Source organism: Perissodus microlepis, chromosome 7 (genome assembly GCF_051167445.1).
Source record: "Perissodus microlepis isolate ML-2025 ecotype Zambia chromosome 7, ASM5116744v1, whole genome shotgun sequence".
NCBI lineage: Eukaryota > Metazoa > Chordata > Actinopteri > Cichliformes > Cichlidae > Perissodus > Perissodus microlepis.
The window spans coordinates 29,539,430-29,554,914 of NC_140467.1; the positions used below are offsets into that span (position 1 = coordinate 29,539,430).

Here is a 15,485-nt window from a genome sequence, read left to right on the forward strand (position 1 = left end):
ACAGATAATTGGACTTAAAGGAGGAGTTAGGTTAGCTGTTGATTCAAAATTGGCCATAGGAGTGAGTGCAAGTGGGTCTTTTTGTCTCTATGTGAGAATGGATGTAGGTGACTTTTGTTGTGATTTGACACGACATAAATATAACTGGAGTCAAGTGAATATGGAAGATGTATTTGAAAAAAGCAAGGATCTCTGATGGTGGGAAATGCTCTATAAATCATTAAAATCTGTTTTCTAACGTGTGAGACGAGTACATGGGTAAATAAACTCACTGTGGGCATGAATGCCATTGTTTTTGGGGGCTTTCTAAAAATTTTATTTATCATTTCCATTCATGGGAACAATAAATACAAGATAATTAGGGTAAAGGCAGGGGAGAGGATTAAACACACAAACAAACAACAACAAAAACAAAAATAACAAAAACACTGTGATTGTGAAGTATCTGCATGATTGAGGAATTTCATTGATTAACGAAATTCAGTTCAGTTTTTTCAATTCAATTTTATTTATATAGCGCTAAACCACAACGACAGACGCCTCAAGGAGCTTTATATTGAAAACTAGACCTCACAATAATACATACAGAGAAAAAAACCCCAACAATCATATGACCCCCTATGAGCAAGCACTTTGGCAACAGTGGGAAGGAAAAACTCCCTTTTAACAGGAAGAAACCTCTGGCAGAACCAGGCTCAGGGAGGGGCGGCCATCTGCTGCGACCGGTTGGGGTGAGAGAAGGAAGACAGGATAAAGACATGCTGTGGAAGAGAGACAGACATTAAGTATGATTCAGTGCAGAGAGGTCTATTAACACATACTGAGTGAGAAAGGTGACTGAAGAAGAAATACTCAATGCATCATGGGAATCAGGGAGTTTTTAGGACATGCTGATAATAATGAATTACAGTAGTCCAGCCTAGAAGTAATAAATGCATGAACTAGTTTTTCGGTATCACTCTCAAACAGGATATTTCTAATTTTAGAGATATTGTGCAAATGGAAGAAAACAGCCTTACATATTTGTTTAATATGTGCATTGAAAAACATATACTAGTTTTATACTAGTTTTTTATGTTGTGGTTTTTTTTATTATAGGACACCATAAAAGTTGAATGTTGTACTGGTACTGACCAATGATTTTAGGAATTTAAAACTCAGCAGTCTTGAAAGTCTAAGTTTAGTCATAATAATTTTATGCTAATTACTTAATTGTAACAAAAAAAGTTACCTTTATTTTATTTTATGCTTGAATGCATCATCACTCAAATTACAGAAAACATTTTAGTTTTAAGTCAATATAATTTTGAGTATGAATATAAATCTCTGGGGTCACGAACCTGGAAAGTTACACTTTAAAAAAATTGTGTAACATCTCTTTCCACAAACAATGGCTCAAATATTCAGAAAGAATAATTGAGTTTAAAGGTTTAGGTCAGGGCCTGAGCTCCAAACCTGGACCAAACTTCTCGATGTGATAAAGCTCTGCCCCTGAACCCATTTCAATTGTAATATTTTAAAATAGTGACAGCACCACCTAGTGGGAACAGATGAAATGTCATGTTTTAACCTTTGGGCTTCACTTTGGGCTACAGTTTCAAGGTGGCTACTCAGGCAACCTCAAATTTGTCCAGGATAGGCTTAAGGAGTTGGTCTTTGGGTGCTTTGAAAACTGTCAGTTTTTGTCAAAAGCTGCAGCGAATTTTAATGTTTCGCCACAAGGCACCAAATTGATGTAACTCAAAGACATGTTTTCCAGTCTCTCCCAAACTCACAGGCAGGATGAGAGTCTCACCCTGGTATGCCCATTGTCAGCAATAGTTAAAGCACCACCTAGTGGCAACAGGAAATGTCAGGTTTTATTCTTCTACAGGGATTTCATCAGAGCAACGTGATCTTTAGTGAGTGTGATCTTTGGTGATGTTAAATTGCGAAGCTTTTGAGTTTATGTGAAAGGGCGCGGTCATGGTAGCACGCCAACTTTCGAATATTCCCCACAAGACAGGATATTGTGTATCTCAGCTGTACATTGTCCAGTCTGGAGAAATCTACGTGCCAGTATTAGGTCACACTTGTGGTGCCACCTAGTGGACACAGAAAGTAGACAGTAGGTTATAATCATCATCCAATCTAGATGAAATTTTAATTGGTGGTTCCAATTTATTGAAGTTTTTTTTTTTAAATCATTAACAATGTATGCTGCATGATCATTCCAGCCTGAAAAATGAACAATTTAAAGAAATCATTAAAAGTCCATGATATTCACACCCTTGATATGTGTGTGTGAGTTTCCAGCTACAAATGTACACATTTGCAGATCTGATTCACTGGAGAAAACTTCAAAATTACACTCTTTGCTAAACTTTGATGGTTCATATCTCAGTGTGGAACAGGTGACTGCTCAAAACAAATTTGAGCATATGAAAGGTTTCCATTTGACCCACATTTGGATACCAGGCTGATCCATTCTGGGTCAAAATCGCTTTCTAATGATTAAAAAGGATGCTTGAATTTGTTTGTGTTTTGTAGTTTTTCTGTTTGATTTTTTTGTACTGCATGACATTAAAACGGCTGTCGGGGCAATCCTGCTGTCTGCTGGGCTGACCCGCCGAGCTAAGCAGGGGCAGGGGAGAAAATAAAATATCCCACAGTAACAATGTAAAGATAGTCTTCCATGTTGGGAAAAAAAAAAAGTAGGACGTTCAAACATCAGGAACACCACCTTCTGGGTTTGGATCTTTTAGCCTTCCATCATGGGAATGACTGCAAACATCTACAAAAGGTGGAAAATCCCTCCACACTAAACATGAACCGAGTCCCTGGATCTAGGAGGAGATTTGGATCCGTTTCATTTTCTGATATTTTCATGGGAACACGAAGACGATGTCTGCTGGTTTTTCTTTTATTCACTTTAATTTCATTTGTGATGACACAACAACGGCCGAGCTTCACTTCTGCTAATTTCATGCAAAACCAGTCACATGACCTCCTCAGTGAAGGAAGCACAAAGAGCCAAAGAAGCTGCTCGTATGGCTTCAGTTTATTGCACATCAGCAGTAACAAGCAGTGTTTTTGCATCCCAAGAAACACTGAAAAATGTAAAGCTTTTGCAGCAAATGTACTTCAATCAGCCTTTAAGTAAAAAACAAAACTCTGAAAACAAAAGCAGAGAAGCTCAAGTGAGTTCATTTCATACTGTCAAATTTTATTTCCATATTAAACAGCAGAATGTTTAATGGGGCTCTATCCAGCACATTTCCAGCATCGTGTTTTTAATTCATAAACTCTCTGAGCAGCTTTGCATGAGACATAGTTCAAAATAATCTCTTTTTTTGATACCGGGTTTTCAGTTCATCCTCTGTCTGAAATGAGGCATTTTAGCCTCTCCGACTTTGAGCCGTCTTTCTTTCTGATTAGCTGGGTATTGCTTCTGTGCCCAACATGACCATATCAGGATATCATCTCTCCGTGGCATCATACAGATCAAAGAGTAGAAAAAAAGGGTTTATTTTCCTGATGAATGTGTCAATTTTTTCTCTCATAAATTTGCCATTTCTTTCTCTTATAAATTTGTTATTTCTTCTCAGGTTTACCAGCTTTTTTTCCTCTTTAATTTGCAAAACTCAAAACCTAAAGGCTCAGATCGATTCTTCTAACGATCTACCTCAGATGCCTCCGAACATCATGGTTCATAACGGCCTCGGCTCTCACCTTTGAGCTTCGACACCGTGGGCTCTTCAGATGAAAACTGCTCAGTTGTGGCTGCAGACCCAGCTCTCCTCACTGGGATGATCCTCCTAGAGAAATTCAGCACAGTGTAAAACAGAAGCTGTTGTTTGCTCCTGCAAGGCACAACGAAATCGGTCAAGAAAATCCAGAGATGACGATCTCACCTCAGCTTACGTGGTAACACCTCGTATATGTGACAGAACATAAAAAGCACTCTTTAAAGGAATAGTTCAACAGTTTTCTTTTTTTTTTTTTGAGAGGGGGGGCATAACTGTGCTTTGTTTTCCTCACAGTGACAAGAACCATCAGTCTGTGTGCATCAAGTATGAAGAGCTGTTGGCTCTTGAAACCAAACAGAAACCTAAAGCTTTAAGAAGTCATTTAAGTGCAGCCCGAGCTCTAGAAAACAAAAAGAAAAATAGAAAGATATGTGAATATTTGTGTCCTTCAGTTCAGCAGCGATGAAACTTCTCCACTCCGCCTCACTCGATGCCTTTCAAACTGTGGTAGATGTGTTTCGGCAAAATCACATATCCCTCACTGAAGCCTGGCTCCGGCGCCGACTGACGGGCCATCCTGGGTGCCGCCTCCCGGGCGGTCTTCAGCCTCTTGAGCTGCCTCTCCTGCCGCCGACACTTCTGCTGCGTCGTCTTCAGCTTCTTCCTCAGATGTTCCACCTGCTCCTCCAGCAGCTCGATGCGCCTCTTCTGCTGCGCCGAGTCCTCTACCGTGTAGTTGTGGTCGCAGGAGACCGCCGTCGTCGTTGAGGTCGTTGTCATCGTGACGCTGCAGGTGTCGAGCGGGTTGCTCTCAGGCTCCTCCTCCTCCGCTGGTTCAGATGTCAGAGGCAGAGAAAGCGGGAAGAGGTTCTCAGAGGGGAAGGGATCCTCCAGGGACTCTGACTGCTAGAGAGAAAAACACGAGTTAACTAATTGCTACCTAACTGAAGTTAACCTGATCTACTTATCTAGCTTACCTAAACTATCTGCTTAATTTGAGCTGTCTCTCAGATCTGTGCTCTTATCTTGAAATAAAGAAAATGTGACTGGAAACTCTTGGGAGACTCCTGGAAAAAAAAGCCCTGCCGGCCTTAGTCAGGTCACCTTGATGCTGAGGTTGAAGGTGAACAGCGACGGCACAGCGCTCTCCTTCAGCACACGGTTGTTGCACTCCCTCTTGAAGGAGTCTTCGGTGAAGTGCTGGGAGCAAATGTTGCTGTACTTTGTTGGCTTGAAGTTGTTTCTCCTCATTGCAGCCACCCATTTACAGCAGATATCTGGACGGGCCAGAGGAAACCTGGCAAACAAGTGATAATAATACACAGAAACGTCAAAACGCTTCTGTATGATTTGGGAATTATTTTCTGTTATCAGTTTAATGTAATAATTAGTTGAAGTTGCTTATGAAGTACACTTTATGTCTTTGATAAAAAAAACAGAACAAAAAAAACCAAAAAAAAAACTGAAGCGTTAACCCTTTCTGTTACTTGTTTGGAGACTAAAGTTGGGGACTAAAGAAATGCGCATTAACTCCCGGCAGTAAGCATAAACACATTAATCCAAACTCCAGTTAAATTTGGAGGAATTCACTATCCCCTTATTTACGGAAAGTCAAACATATTTAAGAATATAACTGCAAGACTTTATAAGTAAATGTGTTCCGTGATGATAAATTCGGCTTGTAAAAAAGCGAAATAGCCGTAAAGTTCTAGTAATATCTAAATGTTTGTGCCTCGGTATAGCCACTATAGAGAAACTTGTGACTTTAGACTTGATAAAAACATTTGATTTCATCAAATAAAAATAGCATCTGTTGACTTTTATGTAGCCGGATTTTAGCAATGAAACCTGCAAACACGTAAAATGTTCCGTGTCCTACTCCACATGTTTCGTACTGTTGAGGAAGAGCAGTTAATCTTTAATGAGGCAGATTAGTGAACGCAGGCTGGTGGACGTTGCTCAACCACCATGTCAGGACTGCTAATGCTACCCAGCTCGCTGAAACACACATTGGCACTTAACTCACTTGTGGAATGAAATCTCTTTGTCTTTGTGGTAGCGGTTCTTACAGCCGTACGCTGAGCACGTCTGAACCATGGCTGAATATCCGGACAACACTCACTCACAGCCGGACCAGAACTCCACGAAGCTCCGCTGGTGCTTCTTGTCACCCTCCACGCAAGCTTCACTGCCACTAACAATGATGGCGGCGAAGAATTAGTCACCTGACCGGCATCCCCGCCTCTAATTGGTGGAGCTTTCTGTCGTTACTTTCCTATAATATCTCAGGAAGTCCACCAGGGGGAGACAAATTTGAAAAAGAACATCAATTACACACACACACACACACACACACATATATATGCAAGCAAGCAAGCAATTTATTTATATAGCACTTTCAAAACAACTCTCAGCTGAAAACAAAGTGCTGTACACATGACATAACAAATAACAATAGTGAAATAGTATATGTAAGAAAATAAAAAACAATAAAAAAAATAAATGCAAATTTAATTAGACTAAAAACATACAAAAAGTCCACATCAGACTGTGTCATAAGCCAGGGAGTGAAAGTGAGTTTTAAGACGGGCTTTAAAGGTGGACAATGATAGAGCCTCTCTTATGTGCTGAGGCAAATTGTTCCAGAGGTTTGGAGCAACAATAGAGAAGGCCCTGTTTCCTCTGAGCTTCCTCTCAAACCTGGGTACCTCCAGGAGCAGCTTGTCAGCTGACCTGAGAGACCTAGGAGGGGAATAAGCACGAAGAAGCTCAAAAAGATAAAGTGGAGCAAGACCATTTAAAGATTTAAAAACAAACATTAAAATTTTACAATGAACAGGCAGCCAATGGAGTGAAGCCAGGATAGGAGTTATATGCTCTCTCTTACGGGTTCTGGTTAAAAGTCATGCAGCAGCATTTTGGTCCAGCTGCAGTTGAGAGAGAAGACACTGACTAACTCCAAAATACAGTGCATTACAGTAATCCAAACGAGATGAAATAAAAGCATGGATTACTGTTTCAAAATGTGGCCGAGATAAAACAGGTCTTAGCTTTGCCAATCGCCTTAGCTGATGAAAACTGGACTTGACAGTAACCCTAATTTGAGTGTTCAATTTAAAATCACTATACATCTTAAAACCCAAGTTAGTGACAACAGGTTTAAAATACTCTGCCAGGGGTCCCAAATCAATAGTGGAGGGGTAACAAGGTCCACTAGGACCAAACACAATCACCTCAGTTTTGCTTGAATTGAGTCTTAGAAAATTTTGGGCCATCCAAGTTTTAATATCATCTAGACATGTCAAAAGTGGTTGAATGGAGGAGGCATCTTTCTGTCCCAGAGGCAAATAAATCTGACAGTCGTCAGCATAGCAGTGGAAGGCATTCCATGCCTTCTTAGGATGGTACCCAAGGGCTGTAAGTATAATGCAAAAAGCAAAGGCCCTAAAACTGAGCCCTGTGGGACCCCAAACTGAAAAGTGGCAGAAAAGGACTCATACCCTAAAAATTTATCTCTCTCTCTCTCTCTCTCTCTCTCTCTCGATCGATCGATGGATAGATAGATGGATAGAAAAATTATATTTACTCTATTTTTTACGAGCCTTAATTTAAATACTAAATTTTTAATCAAATCGAGTCTTTTTATTTCACTAGCACATTTTGAAATAAAAGAAGCTGACACAAAGTGCTAATTTCAATTATTTTCTGTTCAGTATAGAATAAATGTGAAGGACTATAAACTATTAGAAAAAGCACAATTTAAGTACATTTTACCAAATTAAATATAAATTTTGTATTATAATTTTTCATTATTAGTTTAACTGCTGTAACAAAAGAATTTCACAAATATAGGAACGTGCATTTGTCCTCTTTTATTTATTATTGCAGAAATTACCATAAGACGTAATGTTTTATTTCATAGCTCAGACCTGTAGATTCATGCATAATGTGTTAGATAAATAAAGACTTTCAACACATAATCTCTTGGTCAAAAAAGAAGAAACTTTATTATTAAAACAGGTATTTTCAACACCGTGAGTTGGTCTAAAGAGCTTTATACAGCAACAAAAGACCAGGAATACACTGAAAACAGGTAAATACACAGCACTGATAAGTACCTATAATGTGTGTGTGTATTATCACTACACTGTATATCATACTGAGTCCTTATCTCAAAAGAAACAAGAGTCACAAGGCTCTCAAACAGTCTGTGGGTTCAACTTTAGCAGCTGGAAACTCAACTTAAAAACATTCAGAGTTTCTCACCAACTTTGACGGAGGCTGCTGAGGTTCAGACACATCATGTGTTTTTTTCCTATTATTACGACTGCACATGAATGCACCTTTACAAACAGGAGAAGCAAGGATTTAAGAAGAAGGATGGAAAGAGAAATTTCTCATCATTTGTCCATTTTTTGTTTTAGCACATGCCTGTGGCCTTTAGAAGACTTTACAAAGGAAGAAATAAATAGAAAAATACAAAATAGTTTTGGGATAATTCACCCACATTTCTATGTACAGGAACCCCCCACCAAAAAAAATGAACCAGGTGGGATCATTTGATTTTTGCAAACAAAATTTACTGATGGAGAAATGTCCATAATTTCAGATCAAACATAGTCAAAAATCAAAGACGTTTTACTTTATTTTACACAGTTAGAATCTTATTTTGATAGTTCTGTCCATACTTCCTGTCAGTTGTATGAAATTCACTGCCACAGTCGTCACGTTTCTTTAAACAATGCACAAACATATCAACAGGTCACCGGAGTGATCCAGTAGCTGTTGGACTACAGGTTAAAATCCTGGACGAGCACCATGTGCTATCTGTCAAAAAGCCCAAAAAAGCCTTTTTTAAACAAGGAAACTAAAAATTAAAGGTCATGACTTATCAACTGTCAGCTCTAAGAGAAATTGTAAGAAAAGGAAGGAAAAAAAAAAAAAGTATTTTACACAACTTTTATAATGCAGCCCTACCATCATAAGGTGACGCCAAAAGCCTGTTTGATGACTATGACTAAGCACATGTTACTAATTACTTAGTGTTGAATTGTATGGCAAAAAGCTACCATAAAGTTGAGTGTACCAGTCTTAAAATAGTAAATACACAACAACAAGTGACCACTGAGAGGTACAGGCAACATGTCATCACAACCAGTCTTGGTCATTTGAAAGTTGTTTGGGTTTAAACAGCTGCCACTGAATATCGCATAATACTTCTGATTTAAATGCAGTAAGTTCTGCCAAACTGATAATTGGCAGTTTAGCACACAAACATGATGATAAGCCCAATCGATCATCAGAGGATGTATGTGAGATTTATCAAAGAATTCCAGATGTACCAGAAAGTAGCATAAGAACAACCTCATTGACTTCTTACATCACAACGAGCTCATATATTTGGGCCTTTTAAACACTGTTAATCTAACAACAACAGAGTGCCAACTTAAACATTCATGATGACATACCAAGTGATGACCCCTGGTAACTCCAGGAAGCCAGTGCTCAAATGCCAAAATTGCAGCTCCTCTAATGTCGACTTGAGGCTCCAAAAGCAAGTCAATCTCCCCCAGACTCTCATGTTAAATGCCCAATTTTACAGCAGAAATAAACATGTTTTGGAGTCTGATACAAGAAAACTGTTTTAGTATCTGTCGAGTTTTTCAACCTTCATAACAAATGCACAACCATCACCTTGGCTAATTGGAGCTTTTTTTAACGCAGACTTGAGTGGTTAAAAAAAGGGCAACAGGACTTCTTTAGGTTTCTTTAGCCATTTCATTTTTCATCCAGGAGGCTTTTCCAGTTCAAATTATGAGAAATGGCGTGTGTCATTACCGTCACTGAGGCCAAAAGGTGGCACCTGTCTAAGACAAGTACTGTCAACTATTTTATTTTTAAGCACTCAAGACTACCATGACCTGCACAACTGAGAACCTATGCAGGAATTTTTAATGCAGTTACTGACAAATAATTTGGTTTTCTCTGTGATTTATTATGGGCAACCACTATACTGCAAGTGTACCAGGAAGTAAGTATAACGATGTTATTATGTCAGCAAAGTGAACTTGCAGGAAGTCTTCAAAACTCTAGTGTGGTTCAACATTCAAAGGTATTTAGCTGACAATGTAATAACAGAAACAGAGACAGCTGGAGATAACAGACGGACAAAACTATCAAAATATGTAAATATTTTTTCAAAAATAAAGCAACAGATTAAAAAGCTGCTGTACAAGAAAAAAAAAAAAATCAATCGGTCTGCGAGGCCTTCACACTTACTTAGAAAAGATTGGCAAACAATCAAACTCAACTTCAGGGAAAAAAAAAAAAGAGTGAAAGAAGAAGAAGGAAAGTGCAACAGAAACGAGTCAGAGTGCTGTCGGTTACTGAATGTCTCTAAATACTGCAATACCCAGAATCCTCCGGGGTCGTGAAATCAGAGTTTTTTGCATATTCACAACACTGCCATCAAGAATTCAATAAAGACTCACAGCAGTGCCTTCTGGGAGATGCAGTCGGCTTCTGTCTTAAAGATCACACGCAGTCATAATGCAACGATTACACTCAGTGATGTGATGTGGAAGCCCCGCCCACTAAGCGGCTCTTCCTTTTTGCAGGAAAGAAAGCAGCTTCTGTGCTCCACATCCAGGAAAGCTTTCGCTCTGGTTTTAGCTTCACCAGCTGATCTGCTGCCACAAATTTCATCTAGCTGAACTCGAGAACCGCTTACTGGCTTTTTGTTGGACTTGCAAGCAGAGCTCTGACTAAAACAACAGGATATGAGCACATTTTTGTATTTTTTAAGGCTAAAGTAGCAAAACATCTGCTGGTTCAAATATGCAAAATATAACCCAGATGTGTGCCTGTGACTCAGTGGCTGCCGAGGTCCACCTGTGCCAGCTGCCAGCTGTGTTGATGACTTCTGGGCCACATCTGGTGATTGCCAAATGCCAGAACTGAGCGACAAGAGGGCCAAACGTGGGCCAGAAAAAAAGCTGATTTTTTTTTTTTTAGTTCAAAAGGAAAAAGGAAAAAAAAAAAAAAAAAAATCACATCTTATAAGAAAGCTAATTTCATGCGAGCAAAGTTTATATTGAATATGTACGTTTTTGGTTATTTTAATCACGCGTTACACACACCTCACAGCCAGCTGCATGTAGTGGCCTGTGTATTACTCCAGGACTCATTTCAGTGAAAATAAGCTTGTAATTTGTTGTCTGATTGCAAATAAGTGCTGTTTTCTAATAACACTTCTTATGTGTTATTGCTGTTTTTATTGTAATTTTTTTTTTTCCTGAATTTTACATCACGTAACTAGGCCCTTTCATTTTTTTTTCTTTCAATGGCCCGAATACAACCAAAATAAACTTTTCCACAGACAATTCAATGCTGGCGACTTGTTTTTGCTCCTTTCACTGGTGGGCTGTGAGTTTCAGATGGACAGCTGCAGGAAAGCTGTGACTACCACTCCCAGATAAAACCTTTTAGTGTTACAACAACAAACCAAAAAAAGCTAATAAATTATAATAAAGATGTTGCTCTAATCGTAAGTCACGCTGATAGTGCAGGCCACCTGGTTGAATCCAACTTAACCATTATATGGTTTTGCTTGTGACGTCATACAGGTCAGCAGTGCTTGGAGCCTCCAGCTGTTGGCGGATTAACATGGAAACATCTGCAGCATGTAAATAAAACTGAGCACTCAGCAGATCAGCAAATGTTTATATTTTCAATCTGAAGCAAAAAAGTACCTCACACTGGGGTCAGAGATGCTGTCCACCTCCTCTTTTCTTCATTTTGTTGCTTGTTACAAGTGTTCGTTGTCACAGCAACAACATATATAACCATTAGTCCTGTACAGATAAACACTTTTGCGTCATTTTCAAATGCTATTATTTCTCTCAGGCTTACTTCTCCTCCTCCTCCTCCTCTTCTTCTTCTTCCTCTTTTCCTCCTTTGTCTCCCCGTGACACTTCTTTCTTTCCGTCCTCTTCTTCTTCACCTCCTCCATCTCCATCACCATCTGCCTCATCCTCTGCTTTTTTAGACTCTTCCTTGTCTCCTGAGCCCTTAAACAATTTAATAAAACCCATTTTACTCGTCACACAGAGGTATAAAGCTTTATTGGGTTATGAAGTGCAATATATTCTTATAAAATTGGAAATCTATTGGAAATGAGCCAATCCATTAGTATAAATTAGTGTTCCTTGCAACCTTCTCAGTTTTCTTTTCAGTAAAATGCATGTTTCTTTTTGTTGTTTGCATTTTCTTTCTCAACTTTTATTCATTCTAAGGTTATTATAAATTTGCTAATTTTCTCCTGGACCCCTTTTTTTCCCTCATAAATCTGTTTGTTTTCTCTTGTAAATTTACCTTTTTTGCCTCCAAAAAAGTGAATTTTTTCATTAGACTTGCCAGTTTTTGTTAATGTAAATACATTTTCTAATTGTTGTACAAATTCTGTAATTTCTTTCTTATAAATTGGCCATTTAATTTTTATTCTAAAATCTAACAAAATTAATAATGAACATTTATTTGTTATTAATTATTATTAACAATAAATAATTTTTTCAAACACATTTGGAAATGAAACACATTCGCAGTCTTTATCTTGTACATTTTTTTTACACTTCACACAAGTGATTTTTTCCTCTTAAACTTGCCAGTCCTTTAATTTAAATACATTTTCTAGCTTTTTTATGCACCAAGGTTTTTTTCATAAATCTACCTTTTGTTGTGTTGTAAATTTGCACATTTTTAAAAATATTTTCTCTCTCTTTTTTTGGCAAATGTTTGTAGTTTACTGTAAATTTGCCAGCTTTAGCAAACTTTTATTCCGTCTTGCAGATTAACGTGTAGATTTTTCCTGTTCAAGTTTTGAAAGCACATTTTTCTTTGATGTGAATACATTTGTGCCAAAAAATGATCGTCTGCAAAAAAATTTATTTTTTTCCGGTATTTGCCAAAAAAGTGATTGCTCGTATAAATAACTTGCTGGTCTATAATATGTTAAATATATGTCAAATGAATACCACAATGAATGATATCAAGTCATCCTGAGCCACTAACAACATTCCTGTAACAAGGTAGAAGCTGCAATCAGTTTTTGGCAGTGACTTTTATATATTCTTTATTTATCCAGTTAAAAACAAAAATCTCGTTGACATTAAAAATGTCTTTTGTAAGAGTAATCTGTCCAAGAGGACAGCAGATATTGCAACAAATATAACAATAGATCTGTAAACATATTTTAAGTGGACAAAAAGGACCGGATTGGTTATAATCTAAGTACAATAACACAGATTTATAAAGATACTTAAAAAAAAAAGTAATTTTAAAAGTTTATATATAACCCCTTTGTAAACCCTGTTCACCGAAGTCTATTTACCAACATACGTAAAGATATTACACATAAAAAACACACGGAAACATTGGAAATTAGTTTTTGGCAGGCGGTCACGTTTTGGCACAACACCGCTCTTATATGAATTCTTTCAACTTTGTCTCATATACCTGCGCTTTTACCCAGAGGTGAAGCCCTGTTTGGTTTTTGCTCGTCTTTCCGTGTTTCTGCAGAAGCACCTGCGCTCCTGTGTATGACGCAGGCGCTCAGGTGTACCTGCTTCACGCGGCTCCTCCTCCGGCTCGGGATGCGGGCCTTCATCCTCCGGGACAGCGCCAGCAGCTTGTTGTGTCTCTGCCTCCTCTTCGCCTTCTCCGCGTCCTCTCTCCGCTTCTCCTCCGCGCGGTCCGAGTCCGACTCATCCTGCCGCTGCAGCCGGCTCCTCTTCCTCGGCTGGACCATCCTCTTCGTGTGACTTCCGTCGTCATCCTCCTCATCGTCGTCGTCATCGTCGTCCTCTTCATCCTCGTCGCCGCGGCTGGACGACGAAGAGCTGTCGTCGCCTCCCAGGAAGGAGCGCTTCCTGCGGGTGACAGAGCGGCTGTCGTCGCTGGAGGTCCCCCCGGACTCGCTCCGGTCCCGGTCCTCCTGCTCGCTGTCGTCCTCAGGAGAGCTCTGGAAGTCGGACTGTGATCCGGAGGAGGAGGACGACGAGAAGGACCCTTCGTCACTGTCGTCCAGGATGGAGGCGGGCAGACCGATCTGCCGCTTCTTCGATGCGGCTACTTTGGTTTTCCGCATGGACGCGAACATTTTCCGCTTGTACAAACTCTCCATGTCTGCACGCGGTACCGGACAGTAGTGACATGAAACGGAAAAGCGACAGCAGAACCGGGCTCGGTGCACGCAGGCTAACGGCGCAGCTAGCCTCGCATTAACGACATGCTATTTATTCGCTGAAACACGCAACATGGCGCCTGAATTCACCTTCGTGCGGAATTATTTTGGAGTCTTTTCACATAAACGGACCGTTTGCAAACGTTACACTGAGAAAATCCGCGCTGAAAAGGTCGCATTTAAAGGATTTTCAGCCCTTGAAAATGCCTGTGTGTTATTGTTGTGGCTTCTGCTTCTTCTCTAAAAATAACTACAGCACGCATTCGTACACAGCGCCCCCTACGGCGAAGAGCAGGCGCTACACCTGCAAACTGAGCAGAAATTATCCTAGCACTCCTAACACTTTCCACTAAATAAAAAAAAATAGTCTGGGGAAAGAAAAATGTATACTAATAAAAATAATAATATGAATCTATGAAAATGAATAAAATCTAAATCTACAGGAAGTGACTGTGGCTAACATCGATGTTAATTTTATTTATAGGTGTGGTCAGGTGTTTAAATACACTCCTCACGTTAGTTGTAACCCACCTTCTAGTCTAAAGCACATTTTACCAAATATTAGTGGGGGTGTATGTAAATATTTGAGTCTGTATGTTTACTTTTGACCCTGTTGGGATCAGAGAAAACCCAAAATAAGTTCAGACGTGTGCACCCAGTTCTTGTTTTTTAAAGTCCATCCATCCATCTGCTTCCGCTTATCCTTTTCAGGGGCGCTGGAGCCACATTTCATTACATCTAAACTGAATAAGAGATTAATTAGGCTTCAGTCATATAGGTCACATTTGTAAACACAAACATTTGGAAGGCTGGGAGCGTTTCGGATGTCACTGTGAGTCATTCAGACACCACCTTTTTAAAGTGGTGTTTTTGGTACATGTAGCTAGTTCACATGCCTTTGCCCTCATTATAAAAACAACACTGAAACTAAAAAAAAGCCCAAAACAAACAAAATAAAAGAGCTAAAGTGAAAATTTACTGATTGGAAACAAAAAGAAAAGAAAAGTACAAAACTGTTATGATTATGTTATTTACACTACACATCTGTAAGAATGAAATCAAACATAATACAGGATAAAACTTATAAACAAATTCAGTGTACAGTTTCTCTTGTGATAGGTCTTTTCCTTTTACTTTATTACCTTTTTTATTTTATTCTATTATTATTTTATTTATTTGGTTTAGGTTAAGGGAATAAAAACCCAGAGTGGTCCTCCAAATATTTACTTGTAACATTTTGTCTCGTATAAGAAAAACTTGGACGATTCTTATTCCGATCAATCCAAGTGGCGTCTCTCACTCATCCAGATCATTGCAGTCTAAAGGTCTTGAGATGAAAGCAACTGGACTTCTTGTTTAGGTTCTTGAAGACATTTTAGAAAGGTGTATTCAATTCTCCATGAAACGACTTCAAGTACCTGAAAGAGGTCGAGGTGCTGTTGACTCAAACACTTCAAATGCTGCTGAGTGTCTGTGAGACTGCTGAGGAGTTTTTCTTTTCCCCAAAGGCCTGAAAA

General features: G+C 39.1%; 2 protein-coding genes across 6 annotated transcripts; both read right to left on the reverse strand.

The window, feature by feature from the left end:
• Nucleotides 1-321: 321 nt before the first annotated feature.
• On the reverse strand, nucleotides 322-7,407 carry thap1 (THAP domain containing, apoptosis associated protein 1). 4 transcript variants are annotated; one of them, XR_014800746.1, is made up of 4 exons: nucleotides 5,755-7,407; nucleotides 4,833-5,025; nucleotides 3,712-4,634; nucleotides 322-761 (listed from the first exon to the last, which is right to left on the reverse strand). XR_014800746.1 is itself a non-coding variant. In XM_084934582.1 (3 exons), the coding sequence occupies exons 1-3, from the start codon at nucleotides 5,823-5,825 to the stop codon at nucleotides 4,212-4,214; spliced, it is 687 nt and encodes a 228-aa protein (XP_084790708.1). In that variant the 5' UTR covers nucleotides 5,826-7,407; the 3' UTR covers nucleotides 3,023-4,211. The 4 variants fall into 4 exon arrangements, 2 of the variants coding, with proteins under 2 accessions (XP_084790708.1, XP_084790709.1); XR_014800747.1 differs by lacking the exon at nucleotides 322-761 and having other exon boundaries at nucleotides 3,023-3,797; nucleotides 3,894-4,634; XM_084934582.1 differs by lacking the exon at nucleotides 322-761 and having other exon boundaries at nucleotides 3,023-4,634.
• A 303-nt stretch (nucleotides 7,408-7,710) lies between these two features.
• On the reverse strand, nucleotides 7,711-15,413 carry LOC146383355 (uncharacterized). Of its 2 annotated transcripts, none has more exons than XM_084934580.1 (2): nucleotides 13,348-15,413; nucleotides 7,711-11,797 (listed from the first exon to the last, which is right to left on the reverse strand). In XM_084934580.1, the coding sequence occupies exons 1-2, from the start codon at nucleotides 13,906-13,908 to the stop codon at nucleotides 11,636-11,638; spliced, it is 723 nt and encodes a 240-aa protein (XP_084790706.1). In that variant the 5' UTR covers nucleotides 13,909-15,413; the 3' UTR covers nucleotides 7,711-11,635. The 2 variants fall into 2 exon arrangements, with proteins under 2 accessions (XP_084790706.1, XP_084790707.1); XM_084934581.1 differs by having other exon boundaries at nucleotides 11,673-11,797; nucleotides 13,242-15,413.
• Between the last annotated feature and the right edge of the window lie 72 nt (nucleotides 15,414-15,485).

Excerpts from the sequence above, each read along its gene's own strand:
- thap1 (XM_084934582.1), bottom strand. The coding sequence starts at position 5,825 with ATGGTTCAGACGTGCTCAGCGTACGGCTGTAAGAACCGCTACCACAAA. Across the intron at positions 5,026-5,754 it reads AAAGAGATTTCATTCCACAA|GTTTCCTCTGGCCCGTCCAG; the intron begins GTGAGTTAAGTG and ends CTTGTTTGCCAG. Across the intron at positions 4,635-4,832 it reads CCTTCAACCTCAGCATCAAG|CAGTCAGAGTCCCTGGAGGA; the intron begins GTGACCTGACTA and ends TTTTCTCTCTAG.
- LOC146383355 (XM_084934580.1), bottom strand. The coding sequence starts at position 13,908 with ATGGAGAGTTTGTACAAGCGGAAAATGTTCGCGTCCATGCGGAAAACC. Across the intron at positions 11,798-13,347 it reads GGAGGAGCCGCGTGAAGCAG|GGCTCAGGAGACAAGGAAGA; the intron begins GTACACCTGAGC and ends AAATTGTTTAAG.